This window comes from Pseudopodoces humilis, chromosome 1 (assembly GCF_049639895.1).
Source record: "Pseudopodoces humilis isolate 2021_Gansu_Grassland_sample_001 chromosome 1, ASM4963989v1, whole genome shotgun sequence".
Lineage (NCBI taxonomy): Eukaryota > Metazoa > Chordata > Aves > Passeriformes > Paridae > Pseudopodoces > Pseudopodoces humilis.
In genome coordinates this window covers 128,129,411-128,155,319 of record NC_142200.1, presented here as the reverse complement: position 1 = coordinate 128,155,319, position 25,909 = coordinate 128,129,411, and the positions used below count along the sequence as shown (strand labels likewise).

Sequence of the window (25,909 nt, the reverse complement as noted above, 5' to 3'; positions counted from 1 at the left end):
AAATGATGCACTCTCAAACGTCTGTGGATGTATGTGTGTCAAAGCTCAAAAACAACTGCAATGGAGAGCAAATGTGTTATGTCTGACTCACCTCTGCAGGCACCAGCCTATGTAGCTGGATAAGGAAGGATCTGTGGTGTATTTCTGCAAAAAATCTAAGTTGTTTTGCACTTAGATAGTGTGGTGGGGGAAAAAAAAAGAGAGAAAAAAAGATTCCATGTCCAAAAGTAAATTATTAATTTCAAAAATCGGTAGTTTACTGGATAGACAAAGTAGGATTTGTTTCTTCTAATTTTCGGTATATATACTCTCTAATCTGGGTTGAAGGAAATCATGGTCTAGATATTGACAGACATTGCTGAATACATTTCTCTTAAAGGAAATTTGGGTAACAGCACCATGGATCCACAACAGATATCCAAATTAGGTGAATACTCCTCATAAAATAACAATGTCTTAAAAAAGCACTGCATTTTTCATATAATGAAAAAGAATCTAACAAGTTGCAAAACATCTGTGTGTAAAGTATGTAGACAAATGGCTTGCAGCCCTGATCTGGTAACTATGTGTCCTCTGGTTTGTCCTCTGAGTCCTCAGATAGCTCTAGGGGAGATTGCAAGGAGGAGTTAATAAAGAGAAGAGCAACCAGGAAAGGCGAAAGAGCATGTTTCTTGGGTTGCAATTTAAAATGTGTCTGTTTTCATTTGTAATGGCACTAAATGGTTTCAGGAGAGAGCAACTGCCTTTCTCTCAAGATAGAATACAGGAAATAAAAGAGATTGTCAGAAGGCTGGAGGAATGGGAGAAAATGAAAAATCAAAGACACTTGGGAAGAACTGCCCAGCCAGAGAAATAGAAATCTATCTCAGTGATACTGGTGCAAGTAGCTCAAATGGCTCTGTTAGAGTGATTTTAGTAAGTCACTTGGCCTTGTTAAATTGAGATTTTTGAGTTATTGTGGGTGATTTATTTAATACAGACAAATACCAGGAGTTATTCTGTAATTTCTACTGCCACTGGTAATTTTTCAATTGTAGTACCTCTTAGGAAGAGAAGGAAGATAATTAAATGAAGGGAGATTTTGATGCCCCCATAGTGGCCAAAGAGATGATTATGTACAATTGTCTTCCATGATGTAAAGCATGTGCTAGCCTCAGAAGGGGCATCCCATGAGACTCATGAAGCTTGGTCTCCTTGTGGGTGAGAACCATGATTTAAGAGCAAGTGAAGCTGGCAGGGCATGACAGAGGGGGATGCTGCTGGACCCAGAACACTCAACCTGATCTGGAAGAATTACAGGTAAAAATCATTAGCACATTTAGCTCCTTTAACCAAGCCTGTAAGAGATCTCTTCAATAGTTGTTGGTGTATGTGGATCTGGGAAGTAAACAACAGGATTAACTTAGCAATATAATGAACTAGCAGGGGTTGGGTTTTCTTGAGGAGAGTCCTTTTAAACCACCCACTAACAAGAGCAGTAAGTGCATCTTCATATGGGTGAGGAGCACTGATTGCATAGAGCCAGTTGGCTTTAGACCATACATGATCTCTGCAACTCTCAAAGAGACCAAATAGCAATATTCCAATGGGAAACAATGTTCCAGATTTCATCTGGGCTTGTAAATTGCTCAGTGCATGCTTATTTAGCTCCCTTTTTAATATGGAAACAAATCACAAATGCTTTTTTGGCTGACTGAGTACAAATTGCTGGATAATTTTCAGTTCAAGAGTCAAGAAGTTTTATACAGCTGTCCTGATTTTATTCCTGCATTGATCATGTATCAAAGCAAGTCTTCCTAATACATAATCTGTTTACAGCTTGGTTGGTGGAGAAAAAATCATGAGTGGAACTTGGGGAAATCTATGTGGACCTTCTTCTCAGAGCAGTCTTGGCATTTGTAAATACTTTCAGTATTTCATCTCTGTGAAGAGATGAAAATTCCCGTAACCTTATTTAGTGCAGCCAGAGAGAGCAGATTTGAAGGAAACGACTGCCAACTTCTTCGGCCTGCAAAACCAAAGTAATTTTCATATGGCTGAAGGCCTCCCATGAGTGGAAGCTGAGACATCTGTATTAATTCAGAAAGAGATGTTCTCTGAAAACTGTGAAGAACCGCAAGGTACAAACAAGTACAGAGGGACCACAACAATCTGTATGGTGACCAACCAGCTTCTACTGAGCCATGCCAGGGAGTAGTAGAGGATTGAAAAATAATAAAGAGGAAAATAACAGCAGAATACCTCCTCATCACAAAGCTGGTTGGAATAACATGTACATGAGTTGTAAAAAGCTTTGGTTTTCTGGCAAAGATACATATGCTGAGTTGGAGGACTGTTTTGCTACATATACAGACCTGTCAGATGTAATTAACATGTTATGCACGAATCCTTATGCCTGATTGTTGTCTTCCTTTTGCTTTTGAAACATTCTTGACTTTCACCCTGAGTATTTGAATTAGCTCCAGATCAACAGGGAGATAAAAGGTGAAGACAGGAGAATTGCTGCAGGAAAACAGTGGGTGCCTGTTAAACTCTTGTGGCACAGTGGTAAGCCATGCTTGCATCTGAACAACAACAAGAAAAAAATTGTAGCTATGAAAAAACAAACAACAGGAAGGAGTCCTGCCCGGTGTGACAAGGTAGCTGAGCCCTTATGTGGCCAGACCTGAATAAACCAGGTTCATCTTCAACAGCCCAGTGCACGTGGGGTCAGAGTCAGTGCTGTGTCCAGAGGTCTGTGGGGAAGCAAACCCTCCTCAAAAATATACACACACGAGAACTCAGAGTGATCACTGTACCAGGAAAAATCAGGATAGGCTAAGAAGGGGAGGGTAGGAAGAGGATTTCCAGGAGGAGAAATACTCATAGCTGCAGCTTAAAATGTAGCTCTGTTTTTGTCCTTACTGAATATTTGTGTACAGTTTCATAGCAGTGCAGGCACTTGGCAAATATTGCCAAATGGAATTTCAGCATTTTATTATAATGCTAGATAAAAATCAAACATAAACAAATAAATATTGCATTGTTTGAAGACCTGTGGGGAGTAAGATTATTATGAGTAGTAAATATTTATTATTTGGGGACATAATGAAAAGTGGAATTTTTACATTTAAAGTTTCTGATTTGCTGATTTAATAAACTGCAAAAACCTTTTAAAATAGGCTTTAGGCCATTTTACTCCAGAATACTGTTAAGTTTTTCCTAAAGGTAGGTTTCACTGTTGTCACGGAACATACGTTGAGATCTGCAGACTTTTCTTTCTGAAAACATTGTCCTTGTTCACAGTGCTTCTCTTTTTTGTGGTCTTTCTCATACACCTTTCTCTTCAGGTATTCATGTTGCTAAAAAGATAGACAAGCTGGGTATGAGGTCATCAGACACAGCTCAGATCTTTTTTGAAGATGTAAGGGTCCCCTGCAAAAACCTCATCGGTGAGGAAGGAAAGGGTTTCACATACCAGATGTTGCAATTCCAAGAAGAGCGGCTGTGGGGAGTAGCCGTCGGTAAGTCATGGTTCGCGCTTCTGCAGTCGGGCTGGGACACAGGGGTCACTCTTTGCATGACTAACAGCACTTTTCTTTTCTTGTAAGTTGCAATGACCTTTCAGGATCTGTTTTTGAAATCCATCATAGCCTGGATACAGACAACATTCCCTTTTGTGTAGGAAAACCTGAAGCAGAAAATATTTTGTGAGCCATTGCAGAGGCTCTTTTTGCCTTGTTTCTTTTTCTTGGTGCTTCTCTGCTGATAAGAAAATATGGCATCATGTTATGTCTATTACAAATACGGTGCAAAGGCTATCAAAATACCGGCATGAAAAGAAGGATAGTGACTTTTCCTGTAGTACAGTGAGTTACTGATTCTTATCATGGATTTTAGAAAATTAACTTACTGGCTGCGTAAAGAAGTGGCTCTTGCAGGATGTCAGAGTTTTGTTTTGCAGATCTGTTTTACCTCTGCACACTTTGAACATAAGTGGTACAGCACCACATTCCTTTCCCTGAAGTTATGTTGTCACAGAGTTTATGTTACTCAGAACTCAGGCTGTACTCAAATCCATGTATTTGGGTTATATGGATTCTGGATATTGCAGGAAACCAGATCCAAGTCTGGATTGTCTATTTTCAGTCTGCAAACTTTCTCCCTACCCCCCAGTGTTTGCTTCCTCCCTACCCCTCAGTGTTTGCTTCTTCAAGTTAAATATGATGTGGTTCACTGTAAGAAGATTGGTCCTCTTTAGATTCCAGGGTTGACTAAATAATGTTACTGTATTCGTGCTCTTGTGCATTCCCTGTCTGTCACTGTGAGTGACTGGAGAATTGAGCATTCTAAGAAGTAGTGTTTTGATTCAGTGAACGGGTTCATCCCAGACCAAATATTTTGGAGTTCAAATGCCTTTTAAAAAAAATCGTTTTTTGAGAAAAAGTTCTTAGTTCGGCCTGAGATAAGTAGTACATGTGAGAGTAGTTTCAGCAAAGGACAGGAGGTCACATTTGCCAAGGATGTCACTGCAGACTCAGGCAAGCAGGAGATGTGATCCTACCACTGCTTCTGCTTTAATTGAGGTGTATACAGACTGTAAGGATGTGCATTTTTATGCTCAGTTTGAAGTCTAAATTAAACAAACCATCAGAAGCTCTGGGCAGCAGTGAGACTCCCCAGGCAGCAGAGTAGCTGGCAGCATTAGTCATGCCCCAGGCAAAAGTGACGTGCACTGACAGCATCAATACACAAAGCATGGCAGGTTAGATCACTCCTGCTAAACCACGGGCAGCTTGGTACTGTCCAGTCTTGCACAACTGCCTGGCTGTCACTCTGCTCTTCCAGGAACTGGAACACCAGGTTTCAATTATTTTTTCTTTTTTTTTTTTTTTTGTCCAAAACAACGCAGCAGGAGCAGGTGAACCCTTGCCCTGAATGAGCAGCCTGGGAAGGGCAACTCTCCTCACCTGCTATGGCCAGGCAGGGGCCACCAGGGAGGGAAAGCCTAGGAGCTCACCTAGGAGAGGGAGCTGTCTTTTGCAGTAGCTACTGTGTAAACCTTGCTGGACCCCTCCAGTTTGCTTTTTTTCAACTATCTGATATAAAATGCATAAAAGCACTGCCAGCAGGGACAAGACCCATGGTTTGGGCCAAGGTGCAAACTTCAGAGATCACCAATTGTGGTAAACAAGAAAAAGAGTAACCAGCGTTCAGAAGGTACTTGATGGGTGCAGTTTGTTGTACCACAGCATCAAGAGGTGTTAACTTCCAGTCCTGCAGTTTGTTGTACCACAACAGCAAGAGGTGTTAACTTCCAGTCCTGCAAATGGTTTCACCTATGTTCAACCATGACTGCTCTGCTGAAGGCTCACATGTGATAAGTGATGTAAGTGCCTTCAGTAGTTTTGTGATTAGATCTGCATGTTTAATCCTGGTCTTCACTTCTGCCCCTCAGTAGGACATTTCTGTTCCTTCCCAGTTCATGATTGTAACATTGAAAATCATCAATCTGCTTTTAAATGCTTTAGGGACCAGTCCTGGCATCCTCACTTTCACTGCTCCCTTTAACTTGGAAAAGGCAGTTGACTGCATTCTTTCTGTTTTTCCTTTTGAGGTGTTATTTTGTTGTGTTTGGGGTTTTTTGTTCTGTTTCTCTTTGTTTGCTGGGGAATTTATGTATTTTTAGCTTCAAGTATCACATGCTTTAGGCTTCTTTTTGTTTATTAATTATCTTCTTTGTGGCCAGTATCCTTCTTATCTTTCTTCACCTTTTTTTTTTTTTCCTTTTAACATCTATTTTCAGCCAAACAGGTATAAAATATAAATGGAAAACTAACTTCCTGGAATTGCAAAATTTGGTCCCAGGTGTGGTCTCTTCTTCTGAGTGACATATTATCAAAGGCATTAGTCAAAGTCACTGTGTTTCTTGCTTCACTGAAAGAAAAAGGGTGCCACGTGTCTCCCATGTTGTGACACTTGGTAAACACTGTCCATTTGAGGACCTGTTGCATTGATCACAGGAAAAGAATGTTGCTATGGCAAAAAAAAGCAAACAGTTGTTTTGTGAATTGCTTAACTCAGAGACAAAGAGGGAATTCAGTGTGCGTGTGAAAGCAGAATGGCACTTTTCTAATGACTTCTATTTGCTCCTGCAACTTCAGTTTTATGAGCACCATTGAGTCACGGCCAGTAAGTGGGATGACAGATCCTTTTGCATGGGCAACGCACATCCTTAAGAATCATATTGCTCAGCTTAGAGCTCACTGTTCATTAGAGAGTGATCAGTCACAACCTAAGAGAAATATATTAATTTCTTTTTCTTTAGAGAGGAGACACAGCAACAAGACAAAGTGTCTTTACAGTGAGCAGAAATTTCAAGTGGAGTAATATAAGTTGGATGGAGATACAAGGAAAAGATTATTCTCCATTTGGCAACTTCAAGTGCTTTCACAATTCTCAGCTGTGTGGTAGGCCACACATTCCTTAGGCTGACCTAGAGTGACATTTCCTGCATGTGCTGTCAGTTGAAACCCACGGGGCTAAGTTTTTCTAAGGATGTGGGGAACATTGTATAAAAGAAGGAAACAAATACACAGAAATAAATAGGGGGGTTCCTTATCATGAATGGCATTTCTCTGAATTCGTATGACTGGCAAAATATTGTGTGCTGTTATCTTGTTGAACACAGCTGTTGGCTGTCATGGTATTCATGATGTGCTGCATTTTGGTGCTGTTTGCTACACAGCCAAGCTTTGCCATGTTAGAGCTGTGCTCAGAGCTCTGAATACCTCTAGTCAGCATCACAGAATGGTTTGGGAAGGGACCTTTAACGTCCAACCCCTCCACCATGGGCAGGGATGCCTTTCACTAAACCAGGTTGCTCAAAGCCTCATCCATCCTGTCCTTGAACATGTCCAGCGAATGGACATGTCATGGGGCACCCACAACTTCTCTGGGCAACATATTCCAGTGTCTCACCACTGTCTTAAGGAATTTCTTAGAATTGTAGAATGATAGAATTGGTTTGGGTTGGAAGGCACCCTAAAGATCATGTAATTCCAATTCCAAAACATTCTTCCTTATGTTCAATATAAATCTACATTCTTTCAGTTTAAAACCAGTTCCCCTTGTCCTGATTCTACAGGGTCTGGTAAAAACTCTGTCCCCATATTTCTTATAAGCTCCCTCTGTATATCAAAAGGCTGCAATAAAGCCTCCCCACAGCCTGCACTGCTCCAGGCTGAACAACCCCAACACTCTTAGCCTGTCCTCATAGGAGAGGTGCTCCAGCCCTTTAATCTTCTTCAGGACTCTCCTCCAGGACCTGCTCCAACAGATCAGTGTCTGTTTTGTATTGTGGGCTCCAGAGCTGGATGCAGTACTAGAGATGGGGTCTCAGGAAAACAGAATAGAGGGGGAGAATCATGACCCTTGACCTGACGGCCTCTTGAAACAGCCCAGGACAGTCCTTTGATTTCCTCTGTTTCTGTGTGCAAATGACAGTTCCTGAAATAAGAAAAAGGGCAGTAATGGCAGCTAAGGAAACAGGAGGATGGATCAGCAGGGGCAGGAAGGAGGCAGGGAATTGGAGAGGTCGACACTATAAGAGCAGTTTTCCCAGAACCCCAGTCTGAGCCATGGTGTGTGGTGGCAGCCTGAGCAGAGTTTGGCCAAAGTCCCTTCATGATCTTTAGACCTTTGCAAGAAGGACCTAAACAGTTTCTGTCCTGTTTCTTCCTACCTGATCTTGCTCCTGCCTCCTCTTTGCAGTTTCCCATCCCCTCTTTCCCTCGTGCTGGATGCTGGGAACCACACAAGCTGTGCTGGAGCACCTTTCTCTGACAGAATAGCACAAGATTAGTCCCTTGTCCTGATCCCTTCCACCTCCCTTCTGCTCTCTCAGCACTGGCATGTACTGTTTAGTTTCCCACCCAGCAGCTCAGACTTCCCTGTGTTCCTCCCAGATTTCAGTCTGAGGGAGAGGGACAAGAGGTGCCTGGATACTCCTTGCTCTTTCCTTATATTTCTCAAGCTGCAGACCATAGACATACAAGTAAAAAAGCTGCTGGTGTTACACATGCTACAGTGTTGTTTGGCATTGTCTTTTGGAAGGACAGTATTTCTATTCAAGAGATGTTTCTGAAAACAGAAATTTATTTTCTTGTCCAGAAAGATAGCATTTGGGTGACAACATAGTGTGTTAACACAGAAGAAATGAGGACATTTCTTCTTATAAATATGCTCTTCTGAAAAATGTGCATTGAAGTCAGTTGTATGAGAAAGGAGAGGAATACATTTAGGTAATGAGAAAGGCTGATCACCCTATGGAATGTGGAGACGTGAAAAATGGTGATCTGTGGAAGTGATGGTAAATGATCATGTCAGGGGGCATTGGTGGGATGCAGAGTCTACACAGGAGAGCAGTAGAGAGATGAAGTTTAAATAGCAGTGATCTCAAAAACAAAGCAAAGAGGTATGTGGAACCACACCAGGCTCCTGCAAGGGACTGTCATGTGAGTAACTGGCAGGTAGGAAAAGGGATTTCATAGTTGTCCATTAGGTTTATTTTGCATTTCACATTCAGTGTTTCAGACTCTAAATGCAAATGGATGTGGATATGCATATTTTGAAACTATAAAATGTGACCCTTCACATACAGATAGATTTGTGAAATCATGCCCTACTGCTTGTCATAGTAACATGGGTCCACATTTGCAAAGAAAATTCTTCACACATTCTGTACCTGCTGTTATCACAGCTATACTCAATATACTGATGGCTTAGTCATTCACTTCAAGGCTGGTTTGCCTTGGAAAAGAAACTTTTCCCTTTCTTTTCTTGTTTAAAATGGGATATGTCTCAGTTTGCAGAAAAAGAAGCAGCAAACTAGTTCTGCTTTAAAGCATTGTCTGCTGCCTCTCTGACCTGTTTTACAGCAGTACACTATTTTCATTCTATTTTCATTCTATTTTTCATTCAAACTATTTTCCATTAGGAGAATTATTTAATGTTTTTTTTTTAAAGTGGATGTGAATTTTTTCTTCTCTGTGCTGGGATCTGATCACAGAATGCAGATGTAATAAGCAGTCTATTTGCATTCCTTGATCTCAGAATAGATTTCTGCCTTCTCCCTGAAGGCTTCCTTCAATTTACATTTCTACAGCATTCCTCACCAAGCACACTACACTGTCTGCCTTCAGATTTTTTTCCAGGATTTTGGAAAACCTTCAGGACACAGGTAGCATAGAAAGTAGGAGCTGCCACAAGTTTTTTGCTGGGTCCCCAAATGAGACACTAGGCGTAAAGTTTACCTCACCATGTTGGTACTTTCTATTAATCTCCTCATGCCTACCCAATTCCTTCTCCTCTCCTCCAGGTTTTGGCAGTTAGGGGTTCAATTGAGATAGAAGTCTTCAAGGTACCAGGAGGTACTGGACTCAGAATTTAAGCTTCACCCCAAACTGAGTGTACAGAGTGTATCAATTTGCTTTAAAAAGCCTAACGTGTTGGTTGTGCAATGTGAAAAAAACCTTCTTTTTCAACAAGAAGCTAATCAGATCTGGCTAAAATGCTGTCTTGTTCTGTGCTTTGTTTCTTCCAGCCCTGACACCAATGGAAACTATTATACAAGAAACCATTGAGTACACCCGGCAGCGGAAGGTGTTTGGCCAGCCTGTCCTGCACAACCAAACCGTGCACTTCCGCCTGGCTGAGCTGGCAACCGAAGTGGAGCTCCTGCGCTCGCTGCTGCACCGTGCTGTGGGTGAGCTCCCACATCTGCTCCCCAGATGTGCTTCTCTTCGTGCAAAGAACCTTGTCAGGCTAAAGGAACATGGGGAGGTGATTTCCAGAGTGACTGCTTTTTTATCTCTTTTTTTATTAGCTCTCTATGTAGAAGGCAACGATGTGACAAAATTTGCTTCCATGGCTAAGCTAAAGACAGGTCGTCTGACCCGTGAAGTCACTGATAGCTGTCTCCAGTTTTGGGGAGGAATGGGATTCACCAGTGAAGTTCTCGTGAGCAGGTTTTACAGGTAAGGGAGTGATGAAAATACAAAATGGCTTTATCTGAAATTTAGCCTCTTAGATGTCTTGTTAAAGAATCACCTACTTGCAAAGAACACCAGCTCCTCACCAGTGTGAGTGGTCTTGTTCTGCTTCATAGCATGTCACTGAAGTGGGTTGTGGACGCAAGGACACCCAGTGCCATTAGCTTTGGGTAGACACGTGTTGGAACTTACTATTCTTTTGCCAAGTCTTGGCTTTGCATTACAGTTGGGAAGTTTGAACTAATCACAGGTTAGCTTAAATGTCAAATGAAAGAGAAAAACTCAGTATTTTTCCCTGATGGTCCTCTGGTATCTACCGCAGAGTAGAAAAAAGAGGGGAAAAAATTGAGAGCTACCAACCAGTGATATTGTTCTCTTTGCTTTTTGTTTACTTGTAATCTCGATTACAAGAACAGAACTAAAACCAGAATCTTTCTTCTAAAATGAATGAAAATCAACTTCATCTTTTTCCCTGGATATGTGTGAACTTGGAGTTCACCACTTGGCTTCTGCAGTAGTCTGTTCTGATAGCAGTCTCCACCCGCTTAGTCACATCAGATACCATGTGAGACATACAAGAGATGTAATTGCTTCCAGAAAGTCGTTAGATCATTAAAATGGTACAGAGGCCTTTTGGCAAATTGGCTGAAGTCCCTTCAAATTTTAAGTCTCTATCTACTTAGAACAAAATTCTCCTTGAGGAAACAGTTTTTTTGGTAACTGGCCTCAGTGTCTTATATTCTGGAGAAGGACCAAAATTGACCTTGGATTCTCTTGCAGTAATAGCTTTCTGTTCAGCCCTTACATAGACAATACCTAATCCAAAGTTAGCCAAATTGGTGGTTCAGTTAGTTGAAAGTTTTGATAAACAAGTCTGTCTAAAGTGAGAGCAGAACACTTGAGAAAATCTGCAAAAAGTTTGTTTCTTCTTAGGTAGGTTGAGTTACTTTTTCTATTTTTAATAGCATTTTATGAACAAGAATGCCATTGCAGTAAGTCAAGAAATCCTCAATATTTTTGACAAGTGGACTCTTGAAATTTTCTTACAAAGGTACAGACAGCTTTATGATGGTGGTTTTAAGCCAGCTGTCAATATGATGGCTTTCCTTAATTATTTTTTCACAGCCTTATTTTTACAACTAATGGTCACTGGTGATGGAGGTGTTAAGAGCTGCTGCAGTAGGCATTCTGAATAACATGAATCCCTGTCTTGCAGCACTTACTGTAAATCTTGTAGTCTGTTAATGTGTACATGCTTTTACATAGCTTTGTTTTAAGATTTCCTAGCCCAGTATAGTAGTGCTGTGAGCAGGGCTTTTCTCTGTAGATTCCAGAGTGATTTCCAAGTATACCAGCACAGTCACATTTTTCCTTAGAAAAAATCCAGAGTGTTTCCTGTTGATGTACAGTCAGCTGGCTAAAGAAATGTATCTTTCTTCCTCTAAAACAAACACTATTATAAATTACTCTAAAGAGAGTGTGATATTTATACTCTGAAATTTTCTATGAATCAGTAAAATTCCATCACTGAGTAACCAAAGGTCCAGGAAGGGACAAGGAGAGTTTTACCTAAATAAACAATTATATGTTCAGGTCAGAATCTTGTTAATCTGTAACAATACGTAAAGCAGCAACTTCCCTAAAGCCGTTCTTTTTAGTACAGCAATCTGAGTAACCATTCACGTCACTGTGATGTTTGTCCAGTAGGAGCAGTATAATTGCACAGCAGAACATCTAGTCCTAATGTACAAACATTTTTGTAGCATAATTTATGAAGTTCCCAAAGAAATGTTGGTTAGTCTTTGACACATCGGGCTGTTACTCCTCAAAGAACACACAGCACGGTTAGTGCATGAAGTCTCTGAATTTTAGTTATTAGTGTCAGCTAAAGATCATAAACAGAAACGGCACAAAACTGTTTGCCAACTTACTTTATTCATATTTGACATTTAATCATTAACATTTTAAACATTGTAGAATAACTGGTACTTCTTAAGCACCTTTTCTCTAGAAAACATGAAGAGAGCTGCTTCACCATGTAGATTTCTATACAGGGTTGATTTTACATATGTAAATGTCTTACTTGTAAAGATTCTAATATTAGGTTAATTAAAAAAAAAAAGAAAAAAAAGAAGCTTAGAGCCCAAATATCACAAGGTTCATAGAAAAAAACAAGCCAATATAAAACCCATAAAGAATGGACTTTCCAAATTTTACCATGTCATAGCAGGATTCTGGAGAAGGAAAGCACTAGCCTGGAGTCATGCTTGTTTATTTTTCTCTCCTCTGTCTGAAAGGCCTTAAAGACATCGTGACTGAACAAACCCATGATCGGTATGAAAAACCCAGGTTAAGAGAGATCAGAGGAAAGAAAACTTTGAGTATCAAGTTTATTGCAATTTTTCAGATTTCATGAGTTCTAAAATATTTCAGGTGGTGATCCATATATTTTAATAGTAATGATGTGCACTTCAATTGTTATAGGAAGAACTTACATGGTCTTCTTAGAAGAGTTTAGTTTGTTCGGGTTTTTTTTAATTAAGATTGTTACCAACTTCTAAACACCATGTTTAACTGCTTTGAATTCTTAGAAGTTTCTCTCTTGTGGGCTGTGATAGGGAGAAGTGAACATTTCTTTATTGGCTACTTTGTGAAAGACTCAAGAAAGCAATAGTGAAAAATACTGACTACTCATGTGAAATAGAACTCTAAGCAGCATTGCAAATGCATAGCTGCAGAAGAAACACGTTTTTATTTTTCTCCTCAACTGTCACATAGTTATTGCAATATGAAGGTCTATTTGTAATTGAGGATAGTTAAAAAACAAACTTCTGTATAATTTTAAGTGGATTTTTTTTTTATTAGGAATGTATTTCCATCTAGTTTTTTTCCTTCACAAATTTAAAGTTAGTTCAAATACTTCATTCTGTTTCATTTTTTATTTCATTGTTTGTAGTCTTTCATTCTTCACAAAACATGTCTAAACTTGAGTGAGTCCAGACAACTGGGAGTTTTAATGAGTGTTTTTTCATTATAGCAATTTATAGTTGTACCAAACAAAATTAAACCTATCAATTTCTGCTGACAAAAGCAATTTGCTTTGAAGCCTGTAGCTAGCTTCTGAGACAAGACTTAATACCAGTTCCTGTCATCTGTGAAACAAAATCTGCAGTTTCCACCTTTTTCTGCAGAGACATTGAGAGAGATGCCCGTCTACCACTTTGTTTGACTTGTACGAGTACCTTGAGAAGGAATTTAGGAGATGAAGCACATGACATCTGACTTAAAGACAGCAAATCAAAGCAGGTGATGACTTTAAAGTAGAGCTATGCTCTACTCTCTGCATTATGCTCAGAGCAGGCCAAGGTGATGCTCATTCCCTCATCCTGGCCTTCAGAGTGTCCCTGAGGGGGAAGGGACTGGATCATGGGATCTGGCAGGCACAGCTGTGGGCAGTGCCAGCCTGGTCAGAGGCCTGCTGCACTGAGTGGCACCAGCTCAAACTCTTCTTTCTAGAAAAAAGCCTCTTTCAGATTCTGTTTAATTTGGGCAGCCTATAGGTAATCTAGCTGAGTCTGAAGACATATGTCACAAAATATTAGGCTTGAGGGTTCATCAGTAAATTTTTTGGAGAAAATTCTTGCCAGTAATAAAACCTTAAAACAGTTAAAACCTAAAAATCGTTAGTTATGAGGAAAAAAGGGTAAAGGTTCTCAAGTGCAGTTTGTGCTGAAAAGAAGCAGTGAATAAATGGCCTGGCAAGCAGTGCTACTCTGAGCCTTGCAAACCTTGGTAAGGATTAACCAAAGGCCTTCTAACCAGGGAAGTGGAGAGCAGCATCTCTGAGGGACTGCTGCCATAAAGCCAGGCTATTAGGGGAAACCAGGTTTAAGTAACCAAAACTCGCTTTTTTTCCCCGTGTCTGACTGGCCCTGATCACTTCCAGAAAAGGGAAAGAAAATTTCTTGGTTTGTTTTGGCAGCAGTTTGAAGTTTCTTGAAGACACCTGCACCATGGATAGTGGAGCAGGCTCCTCTCAGATGGTTTGGGAACAGAAGGGGCTTCAGTCCAATTCCATATGGTTTTCCAGATGAAAATGTAGTGTAGAGCAGCTCCCAGAGTAGGCTCAGCTAGGTAGGCAATAAATGTACAGGTAGGTAATAAATGGTTCTGGAAGAAGGCACAACTGCAAACACAACCACATTTTACCAGCTTGAAGCTACAGATTTAGGTGCCATGAGCTGCATTTAGCACATTACAAGGTGTAAAATTTTACTTGTGCTGTGAATGGGTACCTGTCCCTGCTTTATGCTTAGGGAAATCACACACAAAGGAGACCTCAGAGTGGGATAAGGACTAGACCAAATTTTCAGGAAAACTGGGACCAGGAGTTTTAGGGGCAGGTAATAGATATGGCTTACCTTATGCAAAACAAGGTCCAAGTGTCACTCAGGGTGCAGAGGGGTCAGCATGAGCCAAGAGAGGAATGTTAAACTGCAGACTCTTTTGGATGACACTATTCAGAAATACATTTTCAGGCTGTAAATTAGAGGGTTCTTAATCATTAGAACAACATTGTTATTTCATAACCTTCAAATTAGGGTAGTCCAAGGTTAAAGGGGGCTTCTTGTTTCTCCTTCAAGCAATGCTTGACACATTTCTGAAGGCTGTTTGACATGGCTTCTATGGAGAGAGGAAACATGATTTTCTAGTTGGAGGGCTTTTTTTCCCTGTTGCTACCTAACTACAAGTTATTGATAACCTGGAATGAGTTTGGTGGGTGGGAATAGTTCCTTACCCTCCCTCCTAAGTGCAGTTTTTTAACTTGACATTGAAGAATATTTTGCTTTTATTCATTAAGACATGCATTAATTTTTACCATTTATATCTCTTGATTTGGTTGAGTGAAGTCTTATAATCTACAGTGAGTATTTCAGACACATGGGATTTCCCAAATGTAAGGAAACTCTTCACAGGGAATATTTTAGAGGGATAGAACACAGTAGTTGGATTTCTCTCCTTCCTCAAGTTAACTCCCACTCTATCTAAAGAAAACAGCATTTAATGACATTCAACAAGTAGCTACAAGTTTGGGCCCTCAAAATGACACCTTTACAAACTGCCTGATGTGTTGCTGGCTGGTTCTTCGTGGCCCTTGGTCAGGGGGAAGCCACCACAGGTTGGTGCTCACTTCAGCAGGGCTGCAGGCAGTTCAGGATGTGGTGCTCTGCCATGTGGCAACAAAAAGGTGATGCAGAAATCAAAAGCAAAATGTTACTGTGCCAGATCAAAAGCCTTTACAACAGTAGCCTAACAATGCCCTTGTTAAAAAAGCGATTTACTTCCAGTATTTATATATATTGAAATATTTTTGTGCTGTATTAATAATGCATTCTTGATATATATATATATATATATATATATATAGTTTATATAATATAAACTATCAAACCACAAGCATACATTAAATAACTGATACACAAGCTGACTTTACTGTGTCCTCTTCCCCAGCTTCCTTATAGAGTTTCTAGTAGGATAGTTAATCCCATGGTTTTGTTTTCTTATGATAAAAGCAAGTTTCTTTCCCAGAAGAGGGCTGCTAGATTAAAATAATTTGAGGTTTTTGTCATAGTCCACTTAAATTAGGGGAAACCTTCTGTACTGTCTCCCTAGAGGAGATATCAGCAATAGTCACCTGGCTACAGACTCTGTAAGAAATATTCCTTATCTCACCCAGAGACAAAAATATAATTATTGGCAAATTTGTAAAGATACACACAAGCACAAAACATACAAAAGCTGTTCTGTTTTTTTGAGATGTGTCTTTATATGTGACAGCCTGACTTGTCTGTCACACACACCACCAAAGCCAGATCTTACACTGCCTATTTCTAACTTCGTATGAACAAGCCCCATGTGTGCAGCAGAGCGAGGATTTCTACTGACATCACAAGGGAGTTCTGTGGATTACTTACTTGCTGTTGCTACAGTGAAGATGCCAAATGCTGGGCATTGGCAGGGTCTTTCGGCAGCTTGACAAAGCAGACAGCACTGCAGCACTAAAAACAAGCAACCTAACAGTGTTCCACGTCTGCTGCCTTCAGCAAGGCCCATAGGAAGGTGGGGAATCTTCAGCTTACTAAGCAGTGGTAGTTTTGAATTGTTCTGGTAGTTTTATTGATAGTGGTTTTTTCTTCTCCCCAAAGGAGGTCAAAATTTGTGAGTAAAATTGCTCAAGGCTGCAGTAGTTAGCACTCTGGCTAGCACAAGGAACTTGGGCAATACTGTTAGGGATCATTTAGTGGCACAGAAGCTCTATAGATTATATAAAACTATATAATATAGAATATATATATATATATATATAGAATACTACACTATGTACATACTAGAATACTAAAACTATGTAACATTAAGGTACTATATAATACTAATAAGGCGTTTATGAGATCTTACATAGCCATTAGGAAAACCTGGATTGGTTAAAAACCAATGAATGGAATGTATGGAAATTGTACTGTTTTCATGCAATTCTCCAATACCTCAAGTGTTGGTCAACTCTTTTATGACAGTTAAGCAAATTTAAGTGCTGCAACACTTTTTGCTGCTGGCCCTGGAACAGCTCCCTCCCCTCCTACAGTTCAACTGCAGGCTTAGGCACCTACAGGTTTAGGACAGGAGCAGCAGGGCTGCTGTGGGAAGCACCACAGACCACCTGCCCAGGAGCCAGTGGATGAGGGTTCTGCAGGCACGTGGCGTCCATATGCAATGTGTACGTCATTCTGGGCAAGCTGTCCAGCTGTCACCATCAGAACAGCATGCAAATGTTTAAATGCACCCTTTATATTTCTGCAGGGACTTGAGATTGATGTCAATAGGAGGGGGCACAGACGAAACCATGCTTTCCATCATATGCAAATATATGGATATACTTCCAAGAAAGTGACGCATCTCCACTCTTCCTTGAAAATTAAGAAAGCAAGAGCATGACTTGTGCTGCACACTGAAGGTGATGAGCAGGCAGTATGCTTTGAGTGGAAAATAGATCAGTAATTTTGCCATCAAAATGCAAATCAAGGTCTTTCACCATTACCACTCTATTTTCTTGTGTCAAATTTTTGTTGATATGAAGCACTCAAAGTTTGTAGCCTCCTGCATTCCGTTTTTTCAGTGGGTTAAGTTTTCCAATGACCCATGCTAAGCACACAGAAAAAAATGTGTTCTTTAATCAAGCTTTATCTACACTTTAGAGCATCTAAGCTAACAATTACGAAACAGAACTTCCATATGAATGGAAGCTATGTAGCTTGATCTCATTTCAGTATGGCTTTACTTGCAAAGTGAACAATTACGGCACAAACGAATCCCTGCCATAATCAAACCCCAGAACAGTGCCTTTCCTCTCAATTACAGGTACCTTCCCTATCTTTCACTTTTAGCAAGCAATCATCAAAATGTGCTGTCATCTTTGTCAAATCCCTACCAATTTGTACTCCACTCTGTCATGGACTTTAGGTGATGGGAGTAGTGTTAAATTTTTATTTGCAGACTTCCACAAACAATTGTTTAAGTGTTGTGGAGGCCTGAACTTCAGCAGCAATGTACCATGTTTTGTGTGTAATTATTAAGAAAAATATTAAAAATAAACACATTAATATGAAAACTGTGCATAATTACTTAAAGTCTTCCTAAAACAGCCATTTAAGCTGGAAGATGCAGCCTGTATTATTGATTAAAAAAATAAAAATTGCCCCTTAAATACAGCACCATTTAAAAAAGATACTATTCTACAGTAGAAAAAAATGTATATAAACAACACTAGCTAGGATAACACTACAGGACACTTTATTTGTAAGTTATTAATTGGTTATTAATGGTAACACATCATACAGTATTTCTAGAAAAGTTTTTCAAAAATCATAGATACAATTTCAATATCTAGGAAACTTAATATTTTTTGAATGTTAAACTCAGCAATATAATAGCCTCGATGATTAGAAACTACTTGGTGAGCCAAAGATTTCAAAATAAAGTGAATTAATGTGACTGCACCTCCAACAAATGCATCATAATATACTTTAATATAAAATTCCAAATATCTGCCATTGTATTTCAGACATCACGCACTGTAGATTTAGGGACTATCATTAATTAAAAAGTAAACATACTAATGGTAAAAGTTCAAGTGATTCAATAGAATCATTTCAATTTTAAATACTTTAAATATAAAGAAAATATTTGTACTGCGTCCATATTGGTTGGTCCCAATGATGAAAGGCATTTGCTTAGAAGAGTAGATGTGTAAACACAATCCATCACATTTAAATTAAAAAATAAAAATCCAGTTTTAAGTAACTTCTTGCCAAAACATGCAGTTTAAACTACTTAAATATTATCAGGAAGTAATTTTTGGGGATACCACTATTACATTTGCTAGCTTCAGGCCAGCCTTTTAAAAATCCACAGGTAAGATTTATTTAGAAAGATCAACATATTCTTTGTGCTTTTGCAACTGAAATTACTATATGCTTGAAACTGGAGCTCTAATTTAGAGCATGTCCCAGAATGAAAACAAGAATGAAAAACAAAGCCTTGAAATTCTGCAATTACTTTTTTCAAATAACCATTGTTCTTTGAATTTTTTCAATCAATTCTAAAAAAACTATCTTCCCCTAAAAAAATCCATCCCACTACTCTACTCTATCAGTTTCTGCATATTTACAAATAATCTCCCCAAAAAAGGGGTGATGGAAAAAGTCTGATACATTAAGAAAACTATATATAACTTCGCATTAATTGTTAATGCAATTTACAACAATTTCACTGTTTTATCCACAAAATGTGCCACTTTAAATCAATGTCTTCAGTAACCAAGACTACAGTTGAAATTAGTCAGTGTAAACCAGAGGTAACATGCATCACCTCAGTTTAATAATCCAGTATATTACAAAAAAAACAAATAATGAAAAGAGCATCATGTAGCATAATAGCTTTGTCTGGCTTCCTCTGGAGAGTGTTCTCAGCCTGCCCATAGTTGCACCTAGAAGTCCACCCGTAGAGTCAAAATCATTCTCCTACATTTAAAAAAAAAAAAAACAAAAAACAAGCAAACAAAAGAACAAAAAACATCTTACTTTGAGAAAAGAAATACCCTTACTAAATACAGCTTTCTTCAAAGTTCCCAAAATTAAAATTATTTTAGAGGCAAAAATTAACCAGGAAAAACTTTCACCCATTTATTCAGTGCTATTTTTACCCCAAGCCAAAGCAAAGTGCAAGCAAAAAAAGCATTTCTGACTCCCTTATTTTTTGCTTCCTTCTTCTATTCTTGAATACAATTAAATACAGAAGTGCATTTTTAATGATACTAGACATTTTCTAATTGAAAACCTATACTCATAACTGAGGCGTAAAGATCTTGGCTGTGCCTTAAGAGCACATCTTATCTTTTTGAACAGAAATACTGATACTGCTGACAAATCACATGTCACAGTAAACAATAACCTGAACAAAAACTTTATTATTTTTTATAATACCAATGTTCATACTAAATGACAGGATGCTTTACATTATTAACTTCTAATCCTGACCCATATTTAATGAAAGCTAGCTACTCAACACTTACCATTTCTGATAACATTTTATTCTGGTTTTTAACTTCTGTTCCAATTTCAATGGAAAGCTAAAAAAAAAAAAAAAACAACGAACAACTGAAAACCAAGAAGTATTAAATACGAATGATCAGTTAACACATCGATTAGAGAACCGAAAATACATGACATGACTAGCATTTCCCCAGTGAAAGTAACACCTCATATTTTCAAAAAACAAAATAACATGCACAGTATTCTATCAATAACCTTTAAGGAAATAAAGATTTTTTCATCTGACTAGATAAGTCTGAAGAGTCACAGAAAGTACTCAATGCTCCTCTTCCCCTTTTCCAGATAATATTTTACTTCAATTATTGCATGGACTTTTAAAAACTCAAGATCTAGTCAAGTCTGAAGTAGCAATCACCCATTTCCTGGAACAACTGTTAAAACTGCTGGCACACAGCAGAGAGAACCATGAGCACTGGTTTGACTCTAAGTGTTGCTGCAGTAGATGCTTGTAACCTGCTAACACATCTCTTTTGACAAGCTGCTGCTGTGCTATAAACGGGACTTTCTTCAGTGGATTTGTGTAGCCCTTCTCTGCTTTGTGTCACAGAATAGAAGGGCACTGCAGGACAAGGAGGAAAGCTGCACAGACCAGGTAAAGCCAGTCCTGAGACAGTGACCAGGGCCAGCAATGGCCTGGGCAGAAGCCTGAGACAGAGCCAGAAAATGAACTCAGGTTAGGGTTGGAATCAGGGAGGTATGAGACCAGGCACAGCTGGAGCTGCAACACAGCTGCTGCATCACAAAGGTGGGAGCCAGCCAGAGAAGCCTTGGCTTAAAGCAGCTCTGGAGTTAAACAGGAGAGAACTGGCACTGAGCCTGACTCTTTGCAGCTATTCCTCTATTATCAGCACACTGGCCTTGAACAACCTGCACAACTCCTGGGATGGAGGGAAACGCACTCCAGGCCTCCATGCTTTGGATTAGCCAAAACCCGTTTGTTTTCACATGTCAAAACTTGAATCTCATTATCTCATACTGATGCATTTCAATTAACAGTGAAACTGATTTTACATGAGGCTTCTTGGAAGATTATGTGAAGGTTATTCCAAATGCCAAAATTATCTCATTGCACTAAAAGATGCAACTCCAGAAGGAGCTCTTTGGGGCACCATGAACTGCTCTGTTGACATACACAGATTTTGAAATGTAACATACCATAGCAGGAGACAAGAAATTAAATTTGATAACAAAGGTCAAAGTTGTTTTTTTTACCCCTTAACTTGCTCCAAATTCTTATTCTAAACCTGTTAAATTTCTCTTTGAGACTAAACTAATTTTGAGCAACAGGATCAGCAGTAAGATTTTGAGTGAGTTCAGGTCTAAAAAATTCAATGGAATGTTCTTCATAAAACTTTAATAATTTATTTAATATTTATTAATAAGAATTTATTTATTAACTTTAAGAACAAGAAATCCACAAAACTTTAATCTCAGAGCTGTCTTTCAGTTAGACTTGTTTGAAAGAAGTCCTCAATCTCTGAAAGGAATCAGAAACATCAGAACACCAAACTTTACCAAACTTTTCCTTCAGAGGATATTAGCATGCTATTTCTAAGAGCTGTTTTCACATTACATATTTTTTTGACTGTAACTCCCATTCCCCATTCCCCTGCAACACTGAGGGTTAAGAAGTAGAGAAAATTGGGAGTGAAGCTGAACCCAGGAAAAATGGAAAGGTAGTGGCAAAGCATTTTAAGTCTTTTATTTCTCATTACCGTACTGATTTGATTGTCAATAAATTTATTTCCCCAAATTGAGCCTGTTTTGCCCATGATGATAATTGGTGAGTGATCTCTCCCTGCCCTTACAGTGATGCATGAACTTTTTATTGTACCTTTTCTTCCCTTTTCCATCCACCTGAGGAGGTATAGAGCAGCTTTGGTGGTCACCTGACATCCAACCAGGTTAACACACCATAGTTGTAAATTTGGGTTTTAAACTAAGTCTGCTGCTTCCCTGATTCATATAATTGAGTGTACTGAATGTGGTGATAGCACTGTAGTTAAATACGTACCGATTTGATGGCACTGACTTTTGTACGCAGGCTTTCTGTTAACCTGTCATTCTCTTCTTCATAAACACTGTAGCCACTGTTGGTATAGCCATAGCTCCCTGCAGCTGCTCCATCACCTGTAAACACAACAGTAGCCAGGGACAGACAACACCACTGCAGCAAGTGCTCCTGGAACAGGGACTCAACCTTCTTCTAAATGCACAAGTTACCCTTCAATATGCAAATAAAACAAGAGAAACTAAGGAATGGCTGTAATTTTTTTTCCTTGATAATATTTGTAGATGAGTTCTTTGGAAATCAATCCAGGCATTTCATGGAGATTTGAAGAAAACATTGAGGCCATTACGTGTGGTAAATCAAACTGAAAATAGGAAAGTTGAGACCATTCTCTAACAAAGAAAAATATCACTTGATCACACATTGAAAGAAGAAACTGTACTATGATCACACGAGTTTCTTTATAAACAAGACCTTAGAGCAGAAGCCAGGCCTCTGAGCAGAGCACTGCTGCTTCAGTCACCATTCTGCAGTTCTGTTCTCGCTCCTGCCTTTTTTTGTGGGTGATGGACGTTTAGGGCTGTCCTCCAGACAACTGAGTCAGCACAGTATGAGGGGCAGAGGGGAATGAAAGCTGCTCAGCCCCACACATTCACTGCCTCCAACATCTAATAAAGATCTGTCTGTCCCTACAGACAGCAGCTGGACGGCAGCATGGACACAGGAGAATTAGTCATGTCCAGTCAAGACAAAAATCAGTTTCAGACCTCCAATCTAAAAATTTAAAACAATGATGAGAGATCAAGAATAAGAAAGGCAATCAGAAAAGAACTACTATAAGCTTTATGGATGGGATCCTTAGATCCCACTAGATTAATTCAACTAATAATCCAGTTACATTAATAAATATTTTTTAAATAGAAACATATTTTCTTGCCTAGTCAGAATGGCACACTAAAATTGAATGCCTTTTAAATACACTTTAAAGACTTTTGTGTTTGGGTGGATTTTTTGATTTTGAGGAAAAAAGTACAGAAGAGACACCAAGCACATTCACATTGAGAGCTCTGTCTCAGAAAATTTCACTGTATGCTTGGCATACATAATATTAGTATTTTAAAATAGAGCATTACAATGCTATTTTGATATTTTATATTTACCCATTAAGCCATCCTTTAGACCTAAGTAATGAAGATTTTTTTCATTCACACTTGTAAATTGTTACTCTGTAAGATAAGCTAGACAGATCTTCAACAAGACTGAATCACAGAATCTTCTGAGTTAGAAGAGACCCACAAGGATCATCCAAGTCCAACTCCTGGCACTGCACAGAACCATCTTTACAAGGCACACCATGTGCCTGACAGTGTTGTCCAAATGCCTCTGCAACTCTGTCAGGCTTCGTGCTGTGACACTTCCCTGGGGAGCCTGTTCCAGTGCCCAACCACCCTCTGGGTGATGAACCTTTCCCTAATATCCAACCTAAACCTCCAATGACACAACTTCAGGCCACTCCCTTGGGTCCTGTCACCAAAGAGAAAAGACCAGTGCCTGCCCCTCCTCTTCCCCTTACCAGGAAATTGTAGACTGCAATGAAATACATGTTTTTATTTCATCACAGTGAGTCAAGAAGCCTTTTTACCCTGACCTAAATTAAAAGTACCAATACTTAACACAGAAATGTACCTAAAATGTTATAATTTGTAGAGTCAGGGTTGTTCCCACTGTGTCTGATTTTACAAGTGCATCTAACTACACTGCTTCCTACCAAGTGAAGATGATTTTGATTGTAAGTTAATATACCATGCAGCTTCATGCCAAAACACTGAAACTGGCTGTCTTAAATGGCCTGTGACAATGCAGACATGAACAAGTTCCCCAAAGCTTCTCAACAGGTACAGCTGCTTCTTTTTGTTGGAATCTGTCACAGGAAGCACAAGGAAGAAGCTACTTGGGAAGCACAGAAACTTTAGCGTGGCAGTTCTATGGGCTGTCCTGCTACACTGCTCATTGACATGTAACAGGGACATGACTGAATATAATTGCAGGCTAAGAGAGAGGTACCAGGTAGCTGGTGACAACTGCAGAAGTGCTGGTACCCAGCTTCTATTTCCAGCCTATTAAATAAAAAGTAGTTCTGAAGTGACAGCTGGAATGTCAAGATGAAGCAGAAAATTTTGCTGCAGCTGGTACCAGATGTTTAAGTGTTCTGTTTAACCTTCCAGAAGTTGGTTTTTTTTTCAAAAAGGCTTCAGGATGACCCTTAAAGCATTGTTTGCTAGAGTCAGACTAAAAGCAGGCATGCTTTTTCCTCAGAACTCCTTGCATAAACACCCATCCCCTCTTCAGAAACAGCACACAGCTGGGTGCTGCACTCCAACCAAGAGAGCTGTCAGTCTGACAAAGGAAAGGACTGAAGACCTAAGCACTATCAAATGCTCACTTTTGGATGATAAACATCCTAACACCTCTCTTGATTCACTAAAAAGCGTTCCCAAGACTTGTTTTATTTCACAAAAATACTACTGCACAATACAAATCTGAAGGGTCGAGTAAATCTAGGGCAGTGTCAGACACAACTGGTTTAGCCCTGTATCCTTTCTAGGAGGAAGCCCCAGAACTCAGTCATACATTTCAGAAGTGTAAACATCTCCTAAGCTTTACAGTGCCGTCACAGCACCCACATGGTTGTAGAACATGACGTGGGAGTTCAAAGTTTCCTTCTAGTCATCATCATGACTGCTGGCTGAAAAATGAGGCCTCAGCTGCTCAAAAAACTCAGCAGGAACTCTGCAAGGACTTCCCAATTTGCACCAGATTATATCTGTAATAAATTTATAATAGTTGTGATTCTTGGTTGTTTACTCCCTAAACATGGTAGGAAAACATGCAGAAGTACTTAAAAAAACTAAACAAATGAAAAATTTCTGAATTTGGAAAGGACAACAAATCTGCCTATCCATGGGAATACAGCTCAAACTAACATTTAGGTGTTAGAACAACTAAACAACTAAATGGGGCAAGACTATTTACAAGAGCATGTAGTGACAGGGGAAAGGGAATAGGTTCAAATTGAAAGACAGTAGGTTTAAATACATTAGAGAAGAATGCTTTACTGCAACAGTGGTGAGGCACTGGAACAGGCTGCCCAAAGAAGCTGTGCATGCCCCATCGCTGGAAGGGTTCAAGGCCAGGGTGGATGGGCCTCAGAGCAACCTGAGTAAGGCATGGGAGTGGGGCGGACCCAGATGGTCTCTGAAGTCACTTCCACACCAAATCCTATGATTCTATGATAAAACACAAACCCTAGAGCTGCTCCGTAAGTCCATCTGGGCCAGAAGGGGAGGCAGAGGCAGGGGTGCCTTTCCCCGCCCAAGCTCCCGAGCCCTGCCACAACCCTGCACCCACCGGCACAGCCCCTCACAGCCCCTCACGCCTCCCGCGTCCCCAGCCCTGACAGGGGCCGGGCCCCGCCCGTGTCGCGGCTCGGCCCGGCCTCGCCGCCGCGCTTACCCAGCCCCGCGCGCCTCATGGCTCTGCCCTAAGTTGCCGCGGGAGGAGCGGGACGAGGAGAAGGAGGAAGAAGAACAAGGGGAGGACGAGGAGGAGGCCGGGAGCGCCGCAGGGACACGGCGGGGCTTGGCGCGGCGGCCGCGGACCCTTCACCCGCGAGCGCCACGACAGCGCTACGCGCGCGGCCCGCTGGGTGCGCGCCCGGGGCGCGCCGGGGCCGCGCGGGGGCTGCTGGGGGCTGTAGTCCCGGCCGAGGGCCTTAACGGACTGCCAAAAAAATTAAAATTAAGCGCTGAGAGGAGCTTCTCACTCCTTTTTTCCCCTCCACCGTTGATTTAGAAGTAACAGGCATGCCACTGCAGCATACAGAAACTTAGACTGGAAACTTGAAGATTACATTATTATTGAATGATTTAAATTTTGTTTTTGAAGATAATTTCTCCTTCATTCTTTAACCCCTTGTGATGCTTTAGCACATATGGGTTTTGTCTGCTTATATGAAAAATGTGACTCACACTACACCAGTGAATTGAATTTATTTGCTAGAATGATACCAGAAGGATTTATCAGTACTCTCTCATGTAAAGCAAACACCACTGAGTCCATTCAGAGTTACTTTGCTATTTCAAGTGTGGTACCCACTGCACTAATGAAGCTGAACTGCCTTTCCAACTACAAGAGGCTGCCTT

At 40.1% G+C, this 25,909-nt stretch overlaps 2 protein-coding genes across 4 annotated transcripts in view; one reads left to right on the top strand and one right to left on the bottom strand.

Moving 5' to 3' along the window:
* The window catches only part of LOC102107530 (putative acyl-CoA dehydrogenase 6), a 77,741-nt gene extending 60,047 nt beyond the window's left edge, over window positions 1-17,694 (top strand). The window contains exons 6-9 of one of the 3 annotated variants that reach the window (XM_014248371.2): window positions 3,330-3,503; window positions 9,584-9,745; window positions 9,866-10,016; window positions 16,887-17,694. In XM_014248371.2, coding sequence (XP_014103846.2) covers window positions 3,330-3,503; window positions 9,584-9,745; window positions 9,866-10,016; window positions 16,887-16,977 — 578 coding nt within the window. In that variant the 3' untranslated portion in view covers window positions 16,978-17,694. The other 2 variants (XM_088053462.1, XM_088053466.1) reach the window with 2 other exon arrangements.
* Window positions 17,695-17,854: 160 nt separating this feature from the next.
* BET1 (Bet1 golgi vesicular membrane trafficking protein) lies at window positions 17,855-25,412 on the bottom strand. The gene is made up of 4 exons (XM_005518805.3): window positions 25,221-25,412; window positions 21,711-21,826; window positions 19,657-19,713; window positions 17,855-19,105 (listed from the first exon to the last, which is right to left on the bottom strand). Exons 1-4 carry the CDS (start codon window positions 25,237-25,239, stop codon window positions 18,950-18,952), a joined length of 348 nt encoding a protein of 115 aa, XP_005518862.1. The 5' UTR covers window positions 25,240-25,412; the 3' UTR covers window positions 17,855-18,949.
* Between the last annotated feature and the right edge of the window lie 497 nt (window positions 25,413-25,909).